General features: G+C 38.4%; 10 protein-coding genes across 10 annotated transcripts; 5 read left to right on the top strand and 5 right to left on the bottom strand.

The window, feature by feature from the left end:
• Nucleotides 1-90: 90 nt before the first annotated feature.
• NFI1 (SUMO ligase NFI1) lies at nucleotides 91-2,961 on the bottom strand (the record flags this gene model as incomplete). Its single annotated transcript, XM_003646978.1, has 1 exon — nucleotides 91-2,961. One exon carries the CDS (start codon nucleotides 2,959-2,961, stop codon nucleotides 91-93), a length of 2,871 nt encoding a protein of 956 aa, XP_003647026.1.
• Nucleotides 2,962-3,507: 546 nt separating this feature from the next.
• On the top strand, nucleotides 3,508-4,155 carry ADE8 (phosphoribosylglycinamide formyltransferase; the record flags this gene model as incomplete). Its single annotated transcript, XM_003646977.1, has 1 exon — nucleotides 3,508-4,155. The coding sequence occupies one exon, from the start codon at nucleotides 3,508-3,510 to the stop codon at nucleotides 4,153-4,155; it is 648 nt and encodes a 215-aa protein (XP_003647025.1).
• A 133-nt stretch (nucleotides 4,156-4,288) lies between these two features.
• Nucleotides 4,289-5,065, bottom strand: PUP1 (proteasome core particle subunit beta 2; the record flags this gene model as incomplete). The annotated part of the gene is made up of 1 exon (XM_003646976.1): nucleotides 4,289-5,065. The coding sequence occupies one exon, from the start codon at nucleotides 5,063-5,065 to the stop codon at nucleotides 4,289-4,291; it is 777 nt and encodes a 258-aa protein (XP_003647024.1).
• Nucleotides 5,066-5,261: 196 nt separating this feature from the next.
• On the top strand, nucleotides 5,262-8,873 carry TRS120 (TRAPPII-specific subunit TRS120; the record flags this gene model as incomplete). The annotated part of the gene is made up of 1 exon (XM_003646975.1): nucleotides 5,262-8,873. One exon carries the CDS (start codon nucleotides 5,262-5,264, stop codon nucleotides 8,871-8,873), a length of 3,612 nt encoding a protein of 1,203 aa, XP_003647023.1.
• Nucleotides 8,874-9,032: 159 nt separating this feature from the next.
• Nucleotides 9,033-9,971, top strand: PET123 (mitochondrial 37S ribosomal protein mS26 PET123; the record flags this gene model as incomplete). Its single annotated transcript, XM_003646974.1, has 1 exon — nucleotides 9,033-9,971. The coding sequence occupies one exon, from the start codon at nucleotides 9,033-9,035 to the stop codon at nucleotides 9,969-9,971; it is 939 nt and encodes a 312-aa protein (XP_003647022.1).
• Nucleotides 9,972-10,144: 173 nt separating this feature from the next.
• SME1 (mRNA splicing protein SME1) lies at nucleotides 10,145-10,426 on the bottom strand (the record flags this gene model as incomplete). Its single annotated transcript, XM_003646973.1, has 1 exon — nucleotides 10,145-10,426. The coding sequence occupies one exon, from the start codon at nucleotides 10,424-10,426 to the stop codon at nucleotides 10,145-10,147; it is 282 nt and encodes a 93-aa protein (XP_003647021.1).
• Nucleotides 10,427-10,844: 418 nt separating this feature from the next.
• Nucleotides 10,845-13,739, top strand: MTR10 (mRNA transport regulator MTR10; the record flags this gene model as incomplete). Its single annotated transcript, XM_003646972.1, has 1 exon — nucleotides 10,845-13,739. One exon carries the CDS (start codon nucleotides 10,845-10,847, stop codon nucleotides 13,737-13,739), a length of 2,895 nt encoding a protein of 964 aa, XP_003647020.1.
• Nucleotides 13,740-14,097: 358 nt separating this feature from the next.
• On the bottom strand, nucleotides 14,098-14,565 carry Ecym_5453 (uncharacterized protein; the record flags this gene model as incomplete). Its single annotated transcript, XM_003646971.1, has 1 exon — nucleotides 14,098-14,565. The coding sequence occupies one exon, from the start codon at nucleotides 14,563-14,565 to the stop codon at nucleotides 14,098-14,100; it is 468 nt and encodes a 155-aa protein (XP_003647019.1).
• Nucleotides 14,566-14,982: 417 nt separating this feature from the next.
• PNS1 (Pns1p) lies at nucleotides 14,983-16,581 on the bottom strand (the record flags this gene model as incomplete). The annotated part of the gene is made up of 1 exon (XM_003646970.1): nucleotides 14,983-16,581. The coding sequence occupies one exon, from the start codon at nucleotides 16,579-16,581 to the stop codon at nucleotides 14,983-14,985; it is 1,599 nt and encodes a 532-aa protein (XP_003647018.1).
• A 715-nt stretch (nucleotides 16,582-17,296) lies between these two features.
• On the top strand, nucleotides 17,297-18,568 carry ISN1 (IMP 5'-nucleotidase; the record flags this gene model as incomplete). Its single annotated transcript, XM_003646969.1, has 1 exon — nucleotides 17,297-18,568. One exon carries the CDS (start codon nucleotides 17,297-17,299, stop codon nucleotides 18,566-18,568), a length of 1,272 nt encoding a protein of 423 aa, XP_003647017.1.
• Between the last annotated feature and the right edge of the window lie 133 nt (nucleotides 18,569-18,701).

Below are 18,701 nucleotides of genomic sequence, written 5' to 3'. Positions count from 1 at the left end.
GTTTCTCTCCAGAAAGCACTAGGCGAATTCTTGAAGTGTAAAACATCAAATGTTACATGGACGAGCCACCTTGAATCAATAAATATATATTCAGCGCATCCGAGAACTATTTCCAGACGCGTTACCGGTCTGCACGCCTGATTTGGTGGCACAACTAGTAGCTTCAGTTCCCGATAACTCGCGCTTTCTTGGTACCACGCTGGTATATTTTCTGGGAATAAAAGGCGAAACAGGAGGCTTCTTTTGTCTACTGTTGTATATAGCGTTTCCCTTCGTTACCGAGGAACTATTTGAAGATCCTAATGATTTCTCCTTGCTTGTAAGTGGGGCATTGCCATTGATGGGATGTACATTCATAAGTGGTAAAGGAGGTAATCTAGGGCTTATTGTAGAAGAATCGCCAGATGGTGTGGACGATAAGCGACTACGTTCCGAGGGAGTTGATATAATTGTCACTTGCGCTGTAGGCCCTTTAAAATTAGAAATCAGTGTTTTATCGCGATGCGATGAATCGGTATTCAGGTTTTTAGTCTTTCCATCAAGGGTTGTTAACATAACGTTCGCCGAGGCTGAAGTAGAGCGCTGAACATGTTCATCCACTGCAGGTTTGTCGTAAGTTTTGAAATTCGTGGTATGTGTTTGCTGACCAGAACCATCTGGAAGATTTTTAGTAACATTTTCTTTGCTTCTAGATGATGAGGATATATTACTATCGCTAGTAGATGTTCCACTTGTTGCAAGTACATTAGAGGTGGGTTCTAATAGGTTTGAATTAGATAGCGATGATGTGTTCGATGATTCTGCTGTGCTACTTCCAAATAAAACCGAATGGTCGTCATTCAGGTTTAACGGTGGATTGTCCCTAGTAATCGGAATACGATTACTTTTATATTCATTAGCTCTATGATTGTTGTTCAGTGGGGCTTTACCCAAGATATTTGGAATTATGCTTTTCTCTGTTGTGGGTGAAACACCTGTTTCTTCTGCCGCCGAGCTATTAAAGGAAACCGAATTTGTTCTCTCATTAGTCAATGTGGTAGAATTGGCAGACGGATTCCTTAAAGGATCAAGTGTGCGAGTATCTGGGTCATTTAAAGCACCATGTAGATTTAGCGAAGTTTGTTTGTCCCGAGGGATTTTAGAACCACCGCGAGGTCTTATATTGTTGGCAGCCCTTTCTGATATATTACTATTCACATTTGGAGGTGACACACGGCCTTCAACTGTAGCTCCGGAAGGATGCCCAGATAAATTAGGAGGTGATGCAGACAATGAAGATGAAGACGAAGATAATAATGGAACAGTACCGGAGGTTTGATTCGTAGATCCGGATATATTTCTGTTCACATTAGTATGTGTTGATGAATTTCCAAATGGCTGACTAGGATCCAATCGGGAACTCAAGGTAACATCATTTGTTAGCCTTGTGTTATTCGGATCATTTGGTTTTGATGACGATCCTGCTCCCAGGGATCCTGTAGGATTTCGAGCCCGTGTTGATGGTGATTGGATGCTTCGGCTTACTGCTTCTGGGTTTGATGTGTTAGCTTCTCTGTTTAAAGGGACATCCTCGTCATCCTCATCACTATCTAAAGATATGATAATAGGTTCCGCCGTATTTGCTTTACCAAACGACATATCATCTTCTAGTATAACTTCATCGATATCTTCATCTTTCATATCTGTCTGGCCCTCAGTTTCCGCAACCTTTGGAGGATTTTGCTGTGCGTCCAATTCTTCAATATTGACGGTCCAGGAACCATCTTGATGAATTTCAACCTGCTCAATATCTTCGTCTGATGCTTTAATTATATCATTTACGAATTCACAGATAGCCAAATCTTTAATTTCAATTGATTTCTGGCATACTGGACATTGCGCGGTTGGTATTTGCATTTGCGAAAGGATAAATGACATGGCATCAAAACACTGCAAATGATCACAATGTATAGATTTGACTGGATATTTCATTCTAGAATATGAAATAGGGCATTGTAAGGTCATAACAGTAGACGTGGTCATCAAATCATCATCTTCTTCTTCATTTAGAAGTTTCTTAATATATGCTAGTGTTGCAGGTTTCACTATCTTTGGATGAGATGATACACCTTGCAAAATCTTTTCAGAGTTATTCATTGTCACAATGTATAAATACACCAAATAGTCCTCTTTAGTAAATGCGTAGACCAACTGGAGATAGTTATCAAGATTTAGCCTAACATAGGGAGTCAAATCTGCGGGCTTTGCAGTCCCTATCTTATTTTTCAAACCACGAACATTATCTTTTATCATGTTGTCATTCAATTTAATTTCATTTGGATGTGGAAACTGAATATGAACCCGATTGCCATGGCTTATGGGTCCACAAAAGAGCAACAATCTGGCATCAGGACCTTCCTGTAAAAGTTTAACCTCTACCTCATTTAATCGAAACTTAAAATTACATGTGCCTCTTCCTGGAGACTTGGTAGCTAACTTAGGAGAACCCGTAATCATTCTTTTTAAAGTGTAAAACGGGCTAGGATAGAAAACACTAGATGAAGGACTTTTGATGGACCTTGGCGGTACATGTGACTGCGGTTGCTGCTGGCCAGCATTCTGCTGTGACATAGCATCCTGAGATGGGTACGTGAATAAGGAATTTGGTGGGGCATGCCCTGTAGCCACAGGGTGAGTAAACGCACCTGTCTTTAACGCTTGCAAAACCGACTCATATGTGGGTAAAACATCCCCAAACTTAGATTTCTGTATTAACGCAAGGATAGCTTTGGGCCTAAACGGATCTATGTGGCCTGGCCTCAAAGAGTTTTCAACGTATTCCTTAATCCTCTGTTGCAAGTCTGCTTTACGCCCAGATAATGGTAGACCAATAGACCTGCAAACTGCCTTCAACTCTGGCACCCGCAACAACGACATCTCATGGCATGTTAGTTGTATGTCATGTTTTATCGGAGTGCTCATGGCTGGTCGTAGAAAAAAAATTCAAAATATTATATTCACTGCACAAACTTCTACGATCACTCTATTAGCGTCTTATGTGCTTTTGCTCGTAATTTTAATGGTCTCTCAGGCTTGTCAACTGTTGCAGGCTATATACGTTTACTCGTAAAAGCGATTTCAGTAGTACTAAAAGCTACTTTGATATTCGATAGCTTTGACAACTACGATTATGTGCGACGGTAAATTCGTATATAGGGATTATCGAATCCTATGATCGAATACTTTGAAGTTGTAATTGAAATAGACCTTAATTGATATTGTATTGAGATGAAACTGGCCTCTTTGGTCATGCTGAATCTGGCATGCTACTTCAATATATGGGTTTATGAATTTTGGTGTGGGGGTTTATCACTTTTTGACTCTTGCCTCTTTTTGAGTGGTAACGGCTGAGCTCCATCTTGAAGAAAATTGGCTCAACATGAAAACTACGGTAGCATTGTTCTGCAGCATCCTGAAGGCAGAATCAGCGGGTTCTTTTAGGTTTAGATTGTTGATTGGCAAACTGCGATGGGTGCTCCTAGGGTCACGGTTTTAATATCTGGATCTGGTTCAAATCTACAAGCTTTAATCGATGCAAGGGATCAAGGTCGGTTGCCAGTTACATTTGTTAACGTCATTTCGTCTAGTGCCAAGGCATATGGATTGAAGAGAGCAGCTAAACATGGTATTGCTTCTCAGGTGCATTCATTGTATAAGTATAAAAAGGGTATTCCTAAGGAAGAAGTAGAGCAGTGCGCTAGAGCTAGAATACAATTTGAAGAAGATCTGGCTGAGTTGATTCTAAAGGATTCGCCTGATTTAGTTGTATGTGCAGGTTGGCTTTTGATTCTAGGCCCCACTTTCCTCAAGAAACTACGAGGTATTTCCATTATTAACTTACATCCTGCTTTGCCTGGGGCGTTTGACTGTACTACTCACGCCATTGAGATGGCATGGTTGAAATGTAACGAAGAACAGAAGCCAATAGTTGCTGGCTGTATGGTTCACTATGTTATTGAGGAGGTTGATAAGGGAGAACCTTTAATCGTAAAGAAGTTGAATATCACGCCAGGAGGGGAAACGTTGGCTGAATATGAGCAGCGCGTCCATGAGGTAGAGCATGTAGCTATTGTAGAAGGTGTTATCAAAGCATTGCAGCAAAATGGCAAACTATGATGCAAGAACTTGTTCTATTTATAAAAGTATAGTGCATATTTAGACTCGGCAAATATATTATAGTTTGTATATATCCTACACCAGAGTTAAGAACCCAATTACATTTATACTAATTTTGTTACTTGGCAACGACTCACGAGAGCGTCACTATTTCTTCATCATATACTTCTAAAATAGACTCCTTGAGCACAGCTGTAGTGCCACGGTCGAACTTGTAAGATTTCTGCTTGGCTTCTCTAACATTTGGTGTAATATAATTTCTCAATAACTCAGCATCTTTACCAACTTCCATCACACAGACATCGACATTAGATCCAGAACCTAAATCGTTCCAAATACCAGCTTCAATGGCATCTGCAGCTAATTTTATTGCTTCCTCCTTGGTTAGATGTTCCTTCCAATTTGCCTCCAAAACAGCCATAGCAGCTAGCGAACCTGATCCTAAACTCTGGTAGTAGCCTACATCTGTTGAACCATGTGCATGAACTGAAAATAAATGAGCACCAGTAGGATCAACTCCAGCAACAATCAAGTATGCTCCAATATGGCCCTGGTACTTAAACAAATGCTGCTTCAACTTTTGTAGAGCAGATACAACCCTTGGCTCTCTTCCGGTAAACAACGAATGTAATTCAAGATTTGAACCAATTAGACCGGTAACCGCATCTGTATCTGCTGCAGTACCTGCACCTGCACACCAAATCCTTGAGGAAATCTTATGCAACTTCTCACAGTTTTTATTCGCCACTATTGGCCCTTGGGTAGACCTGGTATCAGCTGCAATTACAACTCCGTTCTCAAACTTTACACCAACAATTGTAGTACCTGTCGATGTAGCTTGAGGCTGTTTATGAGACTGAGCGGTCAAATACTGGTTTCTCTGATAATTATCAAATGATAGACCCGCCATTGATATTGAATTGCCCTCTAGTTTTAGAATTACTTCTTTAATCTAACCTTTATGATGTTTATAATCTCGGTGGCAAAAGGCTAGATTTAACAAGGAAGTTTAGAACTTATGATTTCTTTGCCGGAACACGTACAGTAAAAAGGCAATCGAAACAAATACTTACGCTATAAAGCAAGAGGAGCCTTGACGGGCAGCCATGATGGAAAGTGTTTGCGGTTCAGCACATATTCGGGTGCTCGTCATACCTGCTAGTGATAATTGGCCAAGATCTAAATTTTTAAGCTACGTAGATCGATTGCGATCTGTTCTAGAGGTTAGACTGGTAGACATTACTCCGATTGCAGATTCACATTTTAATCCACAAAGATTCCCACAGGGTAAGTTATTCTTTGATATCCAAACAAATCTGCAGGATGAATCATCAATGTTATTCCTTTATGATTTTGAGCCTTACAGAAAGACATTTGTCGTTATTGGATTATGTGAGGGTAGCCCTGTTGAAGAAGATGCTAAAGAAAGATTGCATATTCTTGAACAGAAGTATCCAAATTCTATTAGTCATTGTTTAATATACGAGGATTCTTTTCGTGAGAAAGGTGCATTTTGTAACGTTTTTGGTTTTGGAACGTCTACGGAAACTATTATGTGTGACGTAGGTAGGATATTTCTGCAAGCATTAAGTCATTATTACAGTTCTTACAAACATGTAACTCTGCGATCCCCTGGAGCTATTGGTGGAAATTCAGTCGTCAAAACAACGTTTGTATGCAAACCAGTCAATTCAGTTAAACGGCTTTCAGGATCACTTGAGTCAAATAGTTCAATGGGCAAAAAGTCGTCGATGAAAAATGGGGCGATTTCAGCTTCTTCTGGATCAGACAAATCACAACAGCGGGCTAAAGCTCGTCAGTTAAAGATTCTTGCTAATTTTCAACTATTAGCAGGCCAGTATATTGACTCATTGGCAAACTTTTCTGAAGCGGCATCCATTGCCCACAAGATACATGACTACTTATGGTTAGGTAGTTCTTTAGAGGGAGTCGCTATTTCCATGATCTTATTGTCCTACTTGAATGTTCAATTTCAGATACCTGCCATTGTTACTTTAATGTGTCCTTCTAAATCAATTACTGCTTCAACAAATACTTCACCATCCCAGCGCAGTTCGACGTCTTCGAATGGTAATACTACATTTGGGTCTCATCAATCTCCAAGAAGTTCCAATAGTGGTGTTGCCTCTACCCCGTTCAATTCCAATGAAACTCTTTTGGGGAATGTGCTGAAAGCTATTAACGATAAAATCCTTCACTATTATGAGTTGTCATTGAGTCATAGCATAGAGTATACTCCTCAAGTTGTGTACTGCCAAAATTTATTGAGAATTTTAAGATTTATGTGTGAATGTAGCACCGGATCCTTCCTATCTGAGTCTGTATTAAATTCAGTTGTACTTGGTATTTCGCAAAATTATGAAAGATGTGAGAGCATGGATCCTTGTTTGTATTCAAAGATGGAAATTTATCAGCTTTCTAACAGATTCTTCGAACTTCAATTAAAATATTTGGATATTTCAATGCAGATTCGGTTGTACCTCGGGCTAGCATCCATTTACAAAGTTTTGGAATTTAGCAGAAAGAGAGCCTTTGTGATTAGAAAGTTACTTTCGTCACTCTTAACACATCTAGACCAAGTTCCATGGTGTTCTGAATATGATATATTGGTTGATGACATTCTGGAGACTTATGATATAAAGTCTTGGACACCAGAATCTAATACAAGTGATGCAAGGGAAATCAAATGGTTCACATTACAAAAGAATGTCTTGATGTTATTGATAAACGTTGCACAGAAGACGAACAAAAATGATGATGTTATAAGGTTTTCCAAATGGGCTATTACTCGTTATTCACACCTTTTGACCCAGATTGAAGAAGCTAATTTGGTCAAGTCTATACTAGCTCCAGCGGAAAACTCAAAGGAGAAAGTTGAATACTGGGATCCATTTATATTAAGGAAGGTAAGGCTAATAAAAACCGATCATGATAAAGAAATACCTATCAGGAAGGTCATAGAAAATGGAAAAACTATTGATTTGAATGATGATCAAGTTTTCAACCCATTTAAGGATGCAAACTTAGCTGCTGTTGAGCGGCCTCAAAATTGGTGTAATACTTTTTTGGTGTCAGAGACAGCAGAACTTAGTTTTTCTGTTCAGAATCCATTCAAGTGTAACCTAGAGATTACATCTTTATCTTTTTGTGATGAAGATGCAAAGATCATGAAACTTTTAACAAACGATATTACTAATGAATCTCCAATCATTGTGAAACCAGGCAATATCCGTACAATACATTATCCCATTGTATTCATAAATGAGACTACCTCTATATATAAGATAACGCATTTAAAAATTGGTGTGTTCCAACTGCCAGCAAGAGAGTATCCAATTTGCCAACTTGAACAGATAAATCCTGCATTTGATCAAAGAGCCGATCTTGGAGAATATTGCTTCTCAGTTATTCAAGAACAACCCCAGCTGGAAGTTTTATCATCAAGTTTACCAAACTATTCCTGTATGGCCTTGGAGGGCTCAAAAAAACAATTCACTTTGAAAATACACAATTCTTCGTTATCAAAAGCAGCAAATTATTTGATGATTTCCAGTACTACTAACGTTGAAAAGCAATTGAAACATGACTACTGGAGGAATACTATGGCTGATGAGTTACATGATACAGAGTTACAATTAAAGTTACTGCACGAGAATTTTATTAGGGTTCTAAATTTACCAACTGAGGTAAAGCCTAATGAAGTACTCAATATTGATATTGAAATTGATATAACAAATGCTACCTTGGAGCTTGAACAGTTTGAAATTATATTCACCTATGGGTGTAGGGGAGAGGATAATAGTGTTGCTTTTATCAAACAATTATCGATTCCATTTAATATTACAATAAAGCGAAGTGTCGAAATCACCAATATGGAAATCATATCTCTACATGAGGAATTACCTGATTCCATCCATATTGATTGGATTCGGTATGTAAAACAAGAATGTGCCGAGCATGATCTCACTTTCTCTGATTTTGCTCTAATGTTGCTGGACGTTAGAAACTCATGGATCAACAAGACAACCTTAAGACTTGGATATGACAGCTTTAAAGCGGATGAACATGTACTTGGAACGTATCATTCTAGAAGGCTTATTATACCCATTAAGAAGATAGGGTTTGATACTAAGTTTGAAAAGAAACCTATTCCTGCAATTGTCACTGGTAGACAGTTTGTACATAGCGGCTTAACTAAGGGACAAGAACAAGAATTGAGAATTAAATTTTGGTGCAGAGAATACATCCTATCAAGGCTAAAATGTCAATGGGAAATCAATTCTGATATAGGTTCGGTAGACTTTCGTTCATTCATACCAAAGTTAGATGACAGCTTTATTAATATAATTTACCGCGGTGGCAGGACACCTTACAAGCTTGAGCTAACTACTCCCAAATCAAAGGTTTCAATTGGTGAAGAGATTTCAATACAGGCAAACATCGATTCAGGTGAACTCACATCCATTAACAAATATATTTCCGTACAATTTCAATTTTTTGAACGTCGGACTGGGAAACCTATTCCTGAATCAAACAAGATATTGTTGTACAATGGTACCTTGACAAAATCCATAAACTTGAAAACAAGCAACAAAATCGAACTGAAAGTGATGCCAATAGAAAGAGGTGAATATGAGTTTCAGAGTCATATAGTAGGTACTGAAACCACTGCATATTACTTTTTACACGTGATTTAATATTCCTCGTGTGCGGTGATCCTGAAAATTTTTCGTAAATAGATTTAATCACACTGGTGTATGTATCTCCCGTGGTATAACACAACAGTGTCAATAGTTCAAAAGCTCCACTGAGACATACGATCGGTGTCTTGTATAGGAGGCTCTATATACATAACTATGGGGAAAGGCGTCGCCAAGTTTGGGTTTAAGAGCGGGATTCTCCCCGTTACGCGATCTATTTTAAAGAAACCAACCATGAAGCAGACCTCCAAACTTCAAGAAACGAGGGCGCCAAAACCGAAAGGCATTAATGGGGTAGGTTATGCTGATAATATTAAGCATCCTGCTGGTTCTCATAGAAATCCGCCAGAAGTGAAATTCATTGATGTTGAAGAATTAATTGAGAAAACGGTACCACATCCTAAAAAAGGGAAAATTGCAACTACGCCTAATCAATTAACCAAACAACGTATGGCGGAAATACGTAGGGAGTACTTATCGGAATCACTTCGTAAGGAGGAACAAAGGATATTGAAACAAGAAAGGCTGATGCTGAAGCGGCAGGAACTACTGCATGCGGAGCGTCAGCAACATTTAAAGAAAGTTAACCAGAACCGTTCCAGCGATCTGACTGTTCCTATGTTGGAAGATTTAATTAAAGGGCCGTTAATGAGGCCTAGAACTGCTGAGGAACAGAAACTAGTAGATCTCAAAAGAAAATATAATAGGGAGCTGATTGAATTCAAATCAAAAGAGCGTAAGTTTGCTGATTTAGTGTCCTTGTATAACGCTGCTAATTGTTTCATAGTTACTGAAAAGCAGCTGACTGAAAAGATTGAAGAACTTTTTACCAATGATAATGTGGAATATATGAAAAAGAATCTACATGTCACATTGGCAAATCGTGCATCTTTCGGGGATCAGAGCGTTACAGACAGCCTCTATGGTACTCTGGCCAATGGCCTTCACGATGGTTTCCCAATCATTAAAGACTTTTTAACTGGTGAATTAAATGAAGGACTTTCGGAATCTAAGCAAAATATTGAAAAGGCTGCAACTGAATCATCGCAATCTGCATCTTCGAACTCTGGTTCAACAAACCAGATCACACAGTGAAGCAAAGCCCCTTTCAAATAATAAAAACATGTAAATAGAAATGCAATTTCAGCTCTATATTTCACAGTGTATATAGTTTTATTAATACAAGGAATGGCATCAAAAATACACATTCTATCGCAACTTTCTCATATGTTATGATACTCACAAGAGCACCTTTGAAAAATTATCCTTCAGTCAGATGCCGAAATGAGTGTGATGTTATCTCCTTTCAGCAAAATTCTGCCCAACTTGACTGCCTTGTCTGGAAGTTCGGCTCCAGTTTTCTCATCTATTGGTAGTTCCAAAGCATCATCTATTACTACGTTCATAAACTCATCAAATCCACTAATTTTTCCTTTGATCCTCATTTGTGATTGCTGATACAGCCAAAATTTCACCGTTGACTGCTGCTGAAGGTGACTGTAAATGCAGTTAATAGGAGGCATCATGGTTTTCTGCTGTTTTCCTGACATCTTAGTTGCCCTAACTTATATTCTAGACTATCTTTATCGTCTAATGTTTTGTTCTTGATCCTTTATGTCACTTATGCTTTAGTCGGTTTCTTTTCAATCTGGAAACCGAAACTTTCATCTTTTACAAATGCACAATCAGCATTGCAAAGGAAGAATAACACATGAACTAAAACTATAATTACTCGGTTAAAACGATACTCGCAGATACCTAGGTTCTCAGGTTCCTTTACAAACTTCACCTTTTTAAGTATCGAATATGTAATATAGGTACCACACTCAATAAAGTTCAGCTAGTTTCTGGACAATCATACAAAAATTTTTACGCCTTCATAACTTTTATTATCGCTTTACTGTTACTTTAACAAGGATAAAACCAGAAGTAATATAAGGCATATTAGCATAGGGAGTGAGACTCAACATGGCCTACCAGATTGAGGATGTCAAACAGGCATTACAATGTATTTCTTCGAATGTACGGCAGGAAGAGAAGAATTCCGCTTTGCAGTTTTTGGAACAGTTTCAAAAGACAGTCGATGCATGGCAGTTATGCCACACAGTTCTATCTCGAGGGAAATTAGAGCCTTTAGATGTGCAAATATTTGCATCTCAAACTTTGCGAAATAAGGTGACTTATGATCTAAACCAATTAGAAGGTAACCTTGAGCCGTTTAAGCAGTCTATGTTACAGTTGTTAGTTCAACATTCAAACAAGTTGATTATCACCCAACTTTCCGTGACGATGGCTCGACTATCAATCCAATATTTGGAATGGAGAAATCCCATTGGTGAGATTATTACGGTTCTAAATCCATATCCTGTCAAACTACTTTGCTTCTTAAAGATTTTACCTGAGGAAACCTTAGACATGAAATCCACTCCTTTGTCAGAAGATGAATTTAAATCAAGAACGCATGAACTTATTAACCAAATAGCGGAAGACGTGTTAAATTTCTTAATCTCGTGTATTGATGTTGCTGGTGAGGAATCTGAAGTTAAACTGGAACAAGTTTTGAATTGTTTGAGCACATGGATTTACGAGTTTCCAATTGAACAAATGCTTACAGTTACACCATTAATTAATATGGTGTTTCAAGCGCTTTTTGAATCTTACACTGACTATCCGGATACTTTTGAAGCAGCTGTTGAATGTTTGTCTGTTCTTCTTAGGGAAACAAGAGATGTTGCAAATGTGGAAATGATAAAGATGTTGTATGATCAATTAATGCTTCTTCAAAGTAAACTATTACCTCCGATTGAAACTGTTCAAGATTGGAGCGAATATGAAGATATGATGGATGCGTTGACCAGATTGTTTGTCGAAGCAGGCGAGTCATGGTGTGTGTTTATTGGTAAGGATCCGCAGACTTTCAAACCATTAGTGCAGGTAATTTTACTACTTACTTGTAAAAACACCGACTTAGACGTTGTTAAATATACCTTTCCGTTCTGGTTTAATTTGAAGCAGATGCTAGTTTTAGCTCGCTATTCGCAACAGAAACAACAATATCAAGACATCTACGTTCAGTTAATAAATGGTATTATTATGCACTTGGAATATCCAGAGGAATCATTTCCAAATAAAGAAGATGAAGACAAGTATAGAGAATTCCGTTACGATATGGGTGATGTGTTAAAGGACTGTACAGCAGTTGTCGGGCCAATTAAAGCGTTAACTCAGCCGTTTCAGATGATTGAGGCTAACCTAGCCCAGGATGTCTCAACTATGCAATGGCAAAAGTTGGAGGCTCCATTATTTTCCTTACGGACAATGGGTCAAGAAATTCCCACCACGGAGAATACAATTTTACCGCAGATATTCCAAATTTTGTGTAATTTGCCAGAGCATCCTAAGATCAGATATGCAGTCACGTTAGTTCTCGGCAGATACACAGAGTGGACTAATAAACATCCTGAATTATTGGAAATGGAGTTGAATTATATTTTTAATGGGTTCCAAACCACGAATAATGATGCAGATTTATTCACCGCTTCTTCACATGCATTAATGTATTTTTGTCAGGACTGTTCATCTCTGTTGAGCAACTATGTGGAACAACTGATAGATTTTACGTGGAAAATTGAACCTGTTGTCGATATGATGTGCATGTTTGAGGTTTGTCAAGGATTAAGTTCTGTAATTAATGAGCAACCAATTGAAACATTTACACAAGCATTTGAACTCTTCTCTAAACCACATTCCGAAAGGCTTCAACGGGCTGTAGAGTCTTGGAAGGCTCATCCAACCGATAAAGATGCTTCTGTTAGACTTGCAGACCTCATTGATTTAACGTTTGCTATATTCGAGTCCCTCAGACCACGTTATGAATACCCAAGCCAAGGAGCAGAGCCGTTACTACCGTATATTGAATCCATATGGAATCTCGCTTCTGATCTATTAAACTATGAAGGAGGTGCAACAAATACAATTATCGTTGAAAGAATAATGAAGTTACTTCGGAGACTTTTTGAAAAATATCATATTTTCTTAGAATCAATTCTCCCAATGGTTGTTGAAATGTTGGCACAAAACTATGCTAAGACAGGCCTAGGTTCATATCTCTGGTGTTCAGGTTCTCTTATCTATGTATTTGGCGACGATGAGTCATATCCTATTCCTCCAGAACTCAAACAAGCAGTATGGTGCTTTGCATGTTCCCAATGTGAGACCTTCCTAAACAATTTCTCCAAGATAAACCCTTCTGAGATAGACATGTACTTTGAAAATGTCCAAGATTTCTTTTTAATGGTACTAGACATCATAATGTTTTATCCAAAACAGTTTATAACAACTACTGAATTGGTTGGTTCAGTTGTTGACTGTGCCCTGCAATGTCTTGATAAATTAAGCAATTTTGATTGTTATATTACTGTAATACGTTGTCTAGACGAGATACTATCCTGGGGGTACGAAGCGCCGCCAATATCTACGATGGAGATTGATATTGTACCAGTAGAATGGAGAGCGAACGTGCTCAATATTATGGTTTTACAAAAAGGAAGTCAAGTTGTATCTGTGACCATTTGTGGTTTAACATCAAACCTCAACAGTAACGCTCATCCTGAAGCAATTGGATTGCTTGTTAAATTGTTTAAATTGGCCACTGAAGCAAATAATAATGATCCGTCCATCTGTATGCAGTGGTTATCTGATTCCTTAGGAATATTAAGACCAGTGTCTGCTAATGAGAAAAATAAGCTGATGAGTATTGGCAGTGCATTGATACAAAAAGATTATAGGAGAGTGAGAAACAATATTAAAGATTTTATTGGGTGGTACCTGAGGAAACATGTATCTCCCAGACTATATAAATGATTGACAAAAAACAGGAGGTGCAATAAAAAAAACTGTGTGATTTATAACCACTAAGTTGAAGTTCCAAATTTGATTCTGGTATGCCATTGACATATTGTAGCCCAATTTTTGGATTGTGCTGATTAATCAATTATTAGTGAATATCCTGAATTTTTAGGGTTATTAAAAGCTATGAAAGCTACAAACCTTTTGTAAATTATAAATAAAAGCAGACTTATTTAAGTTTCACTTAAAGATAAATTCAATCCCAATCAAACGTAGCTATACTGCTATCCATTTCTTCAAAGAAATACCTATAATCCCAGCTGCTTAGCAACAACGATACTACATGGATGTTCAACAGTCTGCAAAACATTCATCAACATGTTGACACACAATCTTGTAGGTTTTTATAAATATAATACCACGAGTCAGATACGTATGGTAACACTGACACTATTTCATTAGCATCGCAACACGTGGAAGCTCTTCTATAGTGCTGACAACATAGACGACGCAGAGGCTCAAAGCCAGGACAACAATGTTGGACTTGTCTTGCTATTGTTAAGTGTCTAAAGGTCCAACGATCTGTTTCGAGCTGCTTACATTTTTTTCTATAAAGTTCATTATGCAGACAATACCATTCCCTTGAAGCAAACCGCATATCAGACGCAAACCATAATATTCTTAGCTTTATAGAAATTGGAAGCATTTCAATGGGTGATAATTTGTAAGGCTGCCGTCTATTTAGTAAAACATAATATTCTCTGGATGCCGAACTTAGTTCCGGTGCATATTTTAGTAAAAGCTGCTTAATCTCTACTGGAAACTCATCAATATGCTTCATTTTTCGAGCATATAACAGAACTAATTTCCCTGGTTCTCATTTCATAAGATAGCAAGAACATTAAATGTATCTATATAGATAGATGGCGTGATTTTATACATCTATTATCCGCTGAAAGTTACTTTCATTAAAGGGTATAGATTGTAAGTATAAAGCGCCTACTGTAGAGGTTAAATATAGTAAAAAATAAGAGTTAGAATTTAATGCTCAGGCAATAAATAATACAACTGGGTTGTAATTCTATAACATATTCTAGCCCGTTTAATGTTCAAGAACTGCCTTCTTCAACCTCTTTGTATCTCAGGAGATCTCTCTGAAGAACTGAGTAAACCTATGCTATCATTAAATCACAGCGATTATTTTTTGATAACTATTAAGACATTATTATAGGAGAACATAAAGCTGCATTTATAATCCTTAGACATGTTGATGAGATAGCTTGTTTAGTACACCGGGATATGCTCTGAATATTTCATCAAATCTCTGAGGATAGGAAACACGGAAGATTTCAGGGTCGTTACCTAAAGCAACGAAGAAAGTTGCAGTACCAGACCGTATAGTTTCAGTAGCGATGTGAGTGACTTGCATTGCGATTATGAAAGAGAATGCCATCAATACTGCATTGAAATTGCCATCGGAGTTGTACTTTGGCTTCGTAAATCTCAAGAACAGATACGCAAAGAAAGAGGTCATATAGCCCACAAATAGAGTGTAGAAACCAAGTGCCAGGTTGATTAAGTTGTCGTTTATCAAAGCGTCGATACCCTTCTCTCTTATCATGTGCCATGTTTCCTTGGCTGCACGAATATATGGCTTACCATACAAGGCAATAAAAGAGTAAGCATAATGGTTGAAGTATTCAACCAACCATTCGAACGTTCCGATAATCATATCTGCAATCATCCATAAGCACTGACTCCAACCACTGTCAGCCAAGCCAGAAACAAGACCACTTCTGATCATATTAATTAGTTGCCTCACTAGTTGGATTAGAGAAACAATAAGAGAACCAAAACAGATAGAGCCGAAAGAAGTAGTCATGGCTCTCTTAAAAGCACCGAATGCTGGCCAGCGTGGCATACCTTGATCAGACTTACCAAAATAGTACCAACTTCCATAAATACCCGAAACAGTACAATGAATCACATTCCTAATAACTTCTGAAATGTAAAACCCACAGAAGAATACCAGAACTAGCATACCAATTAGTTTACCGCGAGAACATCCACCACCACTAACGTTGCATCCTTCATTGTTTGACTCAGGGTCGTACTTTATGTAAGTTGCCACAATAACTGCAGAGAAGAGCACGGAAAATGCTCCTGCCACTATAGTACCAAGTAAAGAAACGATCCATGTTTGAGGATACTTCTTCATAACAGACATAACTGTTTTTAGTATGGCCACGCTTAAGGGGATTCTCGACCTCATAGACCAGAAACAGAACGCTGTAAACAGTGTCAACAGCAAGAAAATGATACCTCCGGACCAATACTTCATTGCAAAGAATGCCATAGCTGTACATAACCCTGAAACAATATTTACAACCATACCCAAATAAATGAACGCTTTAGTAAACATTCCAGCCAGCACAAACCCTAGTACTGCAAATGCTAGCGCAATTAAACAAGATAAAATCAGCATTATAGCAGAGTTCGTATTGAGAGTACCAGTGTCAGATCCATCATAAATGCCTGATCCTGTTTGTGAGTATGTCTGTGACCAAGAACGCAACGTGATAGATGCAAGTGCAACGAACGCAAACACTGTTAGAAGAAAAACAATAGTAAATGGCCAGTCATTAAACTTCAACTTATTATTTGCCTCCGTGGGAAACTTTTCTTCAAAGCTGTCACCTCCAATTGGAGCTCCTGGACCTGGATGGTCTAAGTCATAGTACTGGTCCTGTCTAAATTGATATTGCTGCTGTGGTTGTCCCTGATATTGTCCTGGCCGTTGCGGCTCACCAGAGTGAGGAGTATACGCAGGTGGCCCTCCATCTGTTTTGCCGTACATGTCTTATACTAACTCCACTAACTCCCTAGTATTGGTCGTATCTTTTGTATCACTTACTCTGCAAAAAAGTGACAACATTATCGTTTTCTGCTGCCTGCATATATTTATATATATATGTATAAATAAATATAAATTACTATGCCCGGATCAAGAATAGTTCGTAGCAAACGCAGAGTTACGAAATGATACAAGTTGTAGCAAAAAAGGGGTGCCCATATATAAACCAATATTTAAAATTTCAACACCGCAGTTATAAGGGAGACCAACGGATTGGCCCTACTGGACAATCCTGGACAATCAATCCATGTACAAGTAACCCCGGCCTCTGATAACATTAGATGCACACTATGTCGCCTCAGAGCATAGTTCAGTTCCATGGCCACATTTGAAAATTCCAAGGCTACTACTACACACAGCCTATTCTACTAAAATGGTTTTTCGAGGCATCGCTTCAACGTGAGTTGGCGCATTACGTAGACAATTCTTATTAACGCCTTGCTCGAGCAAACATTTCTTTGCTTATATCAGCAAGTCACAGTAGATGATTAAATAAGCGCACATGATATGATCTTGATTTTTTAAAGTTGAGTATCTTCGGCTACCCATGGGTAGTTCAACAAGCGGTGTATTAAACCATTGTTAACTTCATTCCCTAACGGTAGAATCTTGGTATTACACGTTTGAGTTCCTAGTGAAAGGTGTACAGGGAAACAATATGTCAAGCAGGTACCGTGTAGAGTACCATCTCAAGACTCACAGAAAGGACCAATTCATTGACTGGATAAAGGGCCTTTTAGCGGTGCCATTTGTTCTGCATTCCGTAACAGCAGCCAGCACAGCTCGAGAAAAATATAAGAACGTCTTTATCGATATAGAGAACTTGATTGAGGAGAAGCGAAAGATAGACTCTGATGAATCTTTGACCCATGGTCTGCATATTTCTAGGTTAGACAGATTAGTTCCTAGTATTGGGCGTTTTTTTACTCCATTGCCACTTGCAGAAGCTTTCTTGCAACAAGATGAGAAGCGTGCTATTAGTGCAAGAACTCTTGTGTCCCCGTCATTTAATGATATAAGACAAATTTTGAATACAGCTCAAATATTGCAGGTGGCTAGGTCCGGTGAGTTAAGAATGCTCACTTTTGATGGTGATGTTACTATATATGAGGATGGAGGATCCTTGGCACCAAAGGCCAAGATTGTTACACGGCTAATTCGCCTCTTAGAAATGGGATTATACATTGGTATTGTAACTGCAGCAGGGTATGATGATTCTGAAAATTATGAGCAGAGGCTAGTAGGGTTGATTAAGGAATTAGAGCAGTCTCCGCATCTGTCGCTGGAGGTGAAGAAGAGATTATGCGTCATGGGGGGGGAGTCCAATTTCTTATTTCAATACGATGAGGAAAATAGTAGGGCTAAGTTCAAAAAAGTTTCTGAATATGATTGGATGCCGCAGGAACTACACGGATGGGGCCATGAAGATATCAAGGCCACTTTAGATCTCGCTGAGACTACGTTTAAGAAACTAAAGCAATCTTTGAAGCTTCCTCCAGAAACTACAATTATTCGTAAGAATAGAGCAGTAGGCATTGTTCCTGGACAACGCTGGGATCCAGAATTGCAGGAGTTCGTCAGAGTTACAATACTCCGTGAATCTCTCGAAGAATTGGTTTTATCCGTCAAAACCCATCTTGATGCATTCCCACCCGCACAAAGAATCAAATACAGTTGCTTCGATGGTGGAAGCGATGTTTGGTGCGATATTGGCGGCAAAGATTTGGGCATACAGTCACTGCAGTATTTTAATGATCCGCTAAATCCAATCAAACCCAATGAATCCCTGCACATTGGCGATCAATTTGCCCCGGTTGGTTCAGCTAACGACTTCAAGGCTCGACTATCAGGATGCACAGTATGGATTTCCTCTCCACAGGAGACGTTAGAAACATTGGATGAAATAATCGCTAATTGGAAAAAGAATTAAGAAATTATCGATTGCGCTTTAAATAAAACTGCTTGGTTATTTAATTTTATTACATAAATATACAAATAATATACATACAATACAAAAATACTATATAAAAGTAAAAAGCACTTTACAGCGATAGAGATGTATA

Source organism: Eremothecium cymbalariae, chromosome 5, assembly GCF_000235365.1.
Source record: "Eremothecium cymbalariae DBVPG#7215 chromosome 5, complete sequence".
In the NCBI taxonomy this organism is placed as follows: domain Eukaryota; kingdom Fungi; phylum Ascomycota; class Saccharomycetes; order Saccharomycetales; family Saccharomycetaceae; genus Eremothecium; species Eremothecium cymbalariae.
The sequence above is the reverse complement of the archived record's forward strand: the minus strand, read 5'-3'. Positions and strand labels throughout refer to the sequence as shown.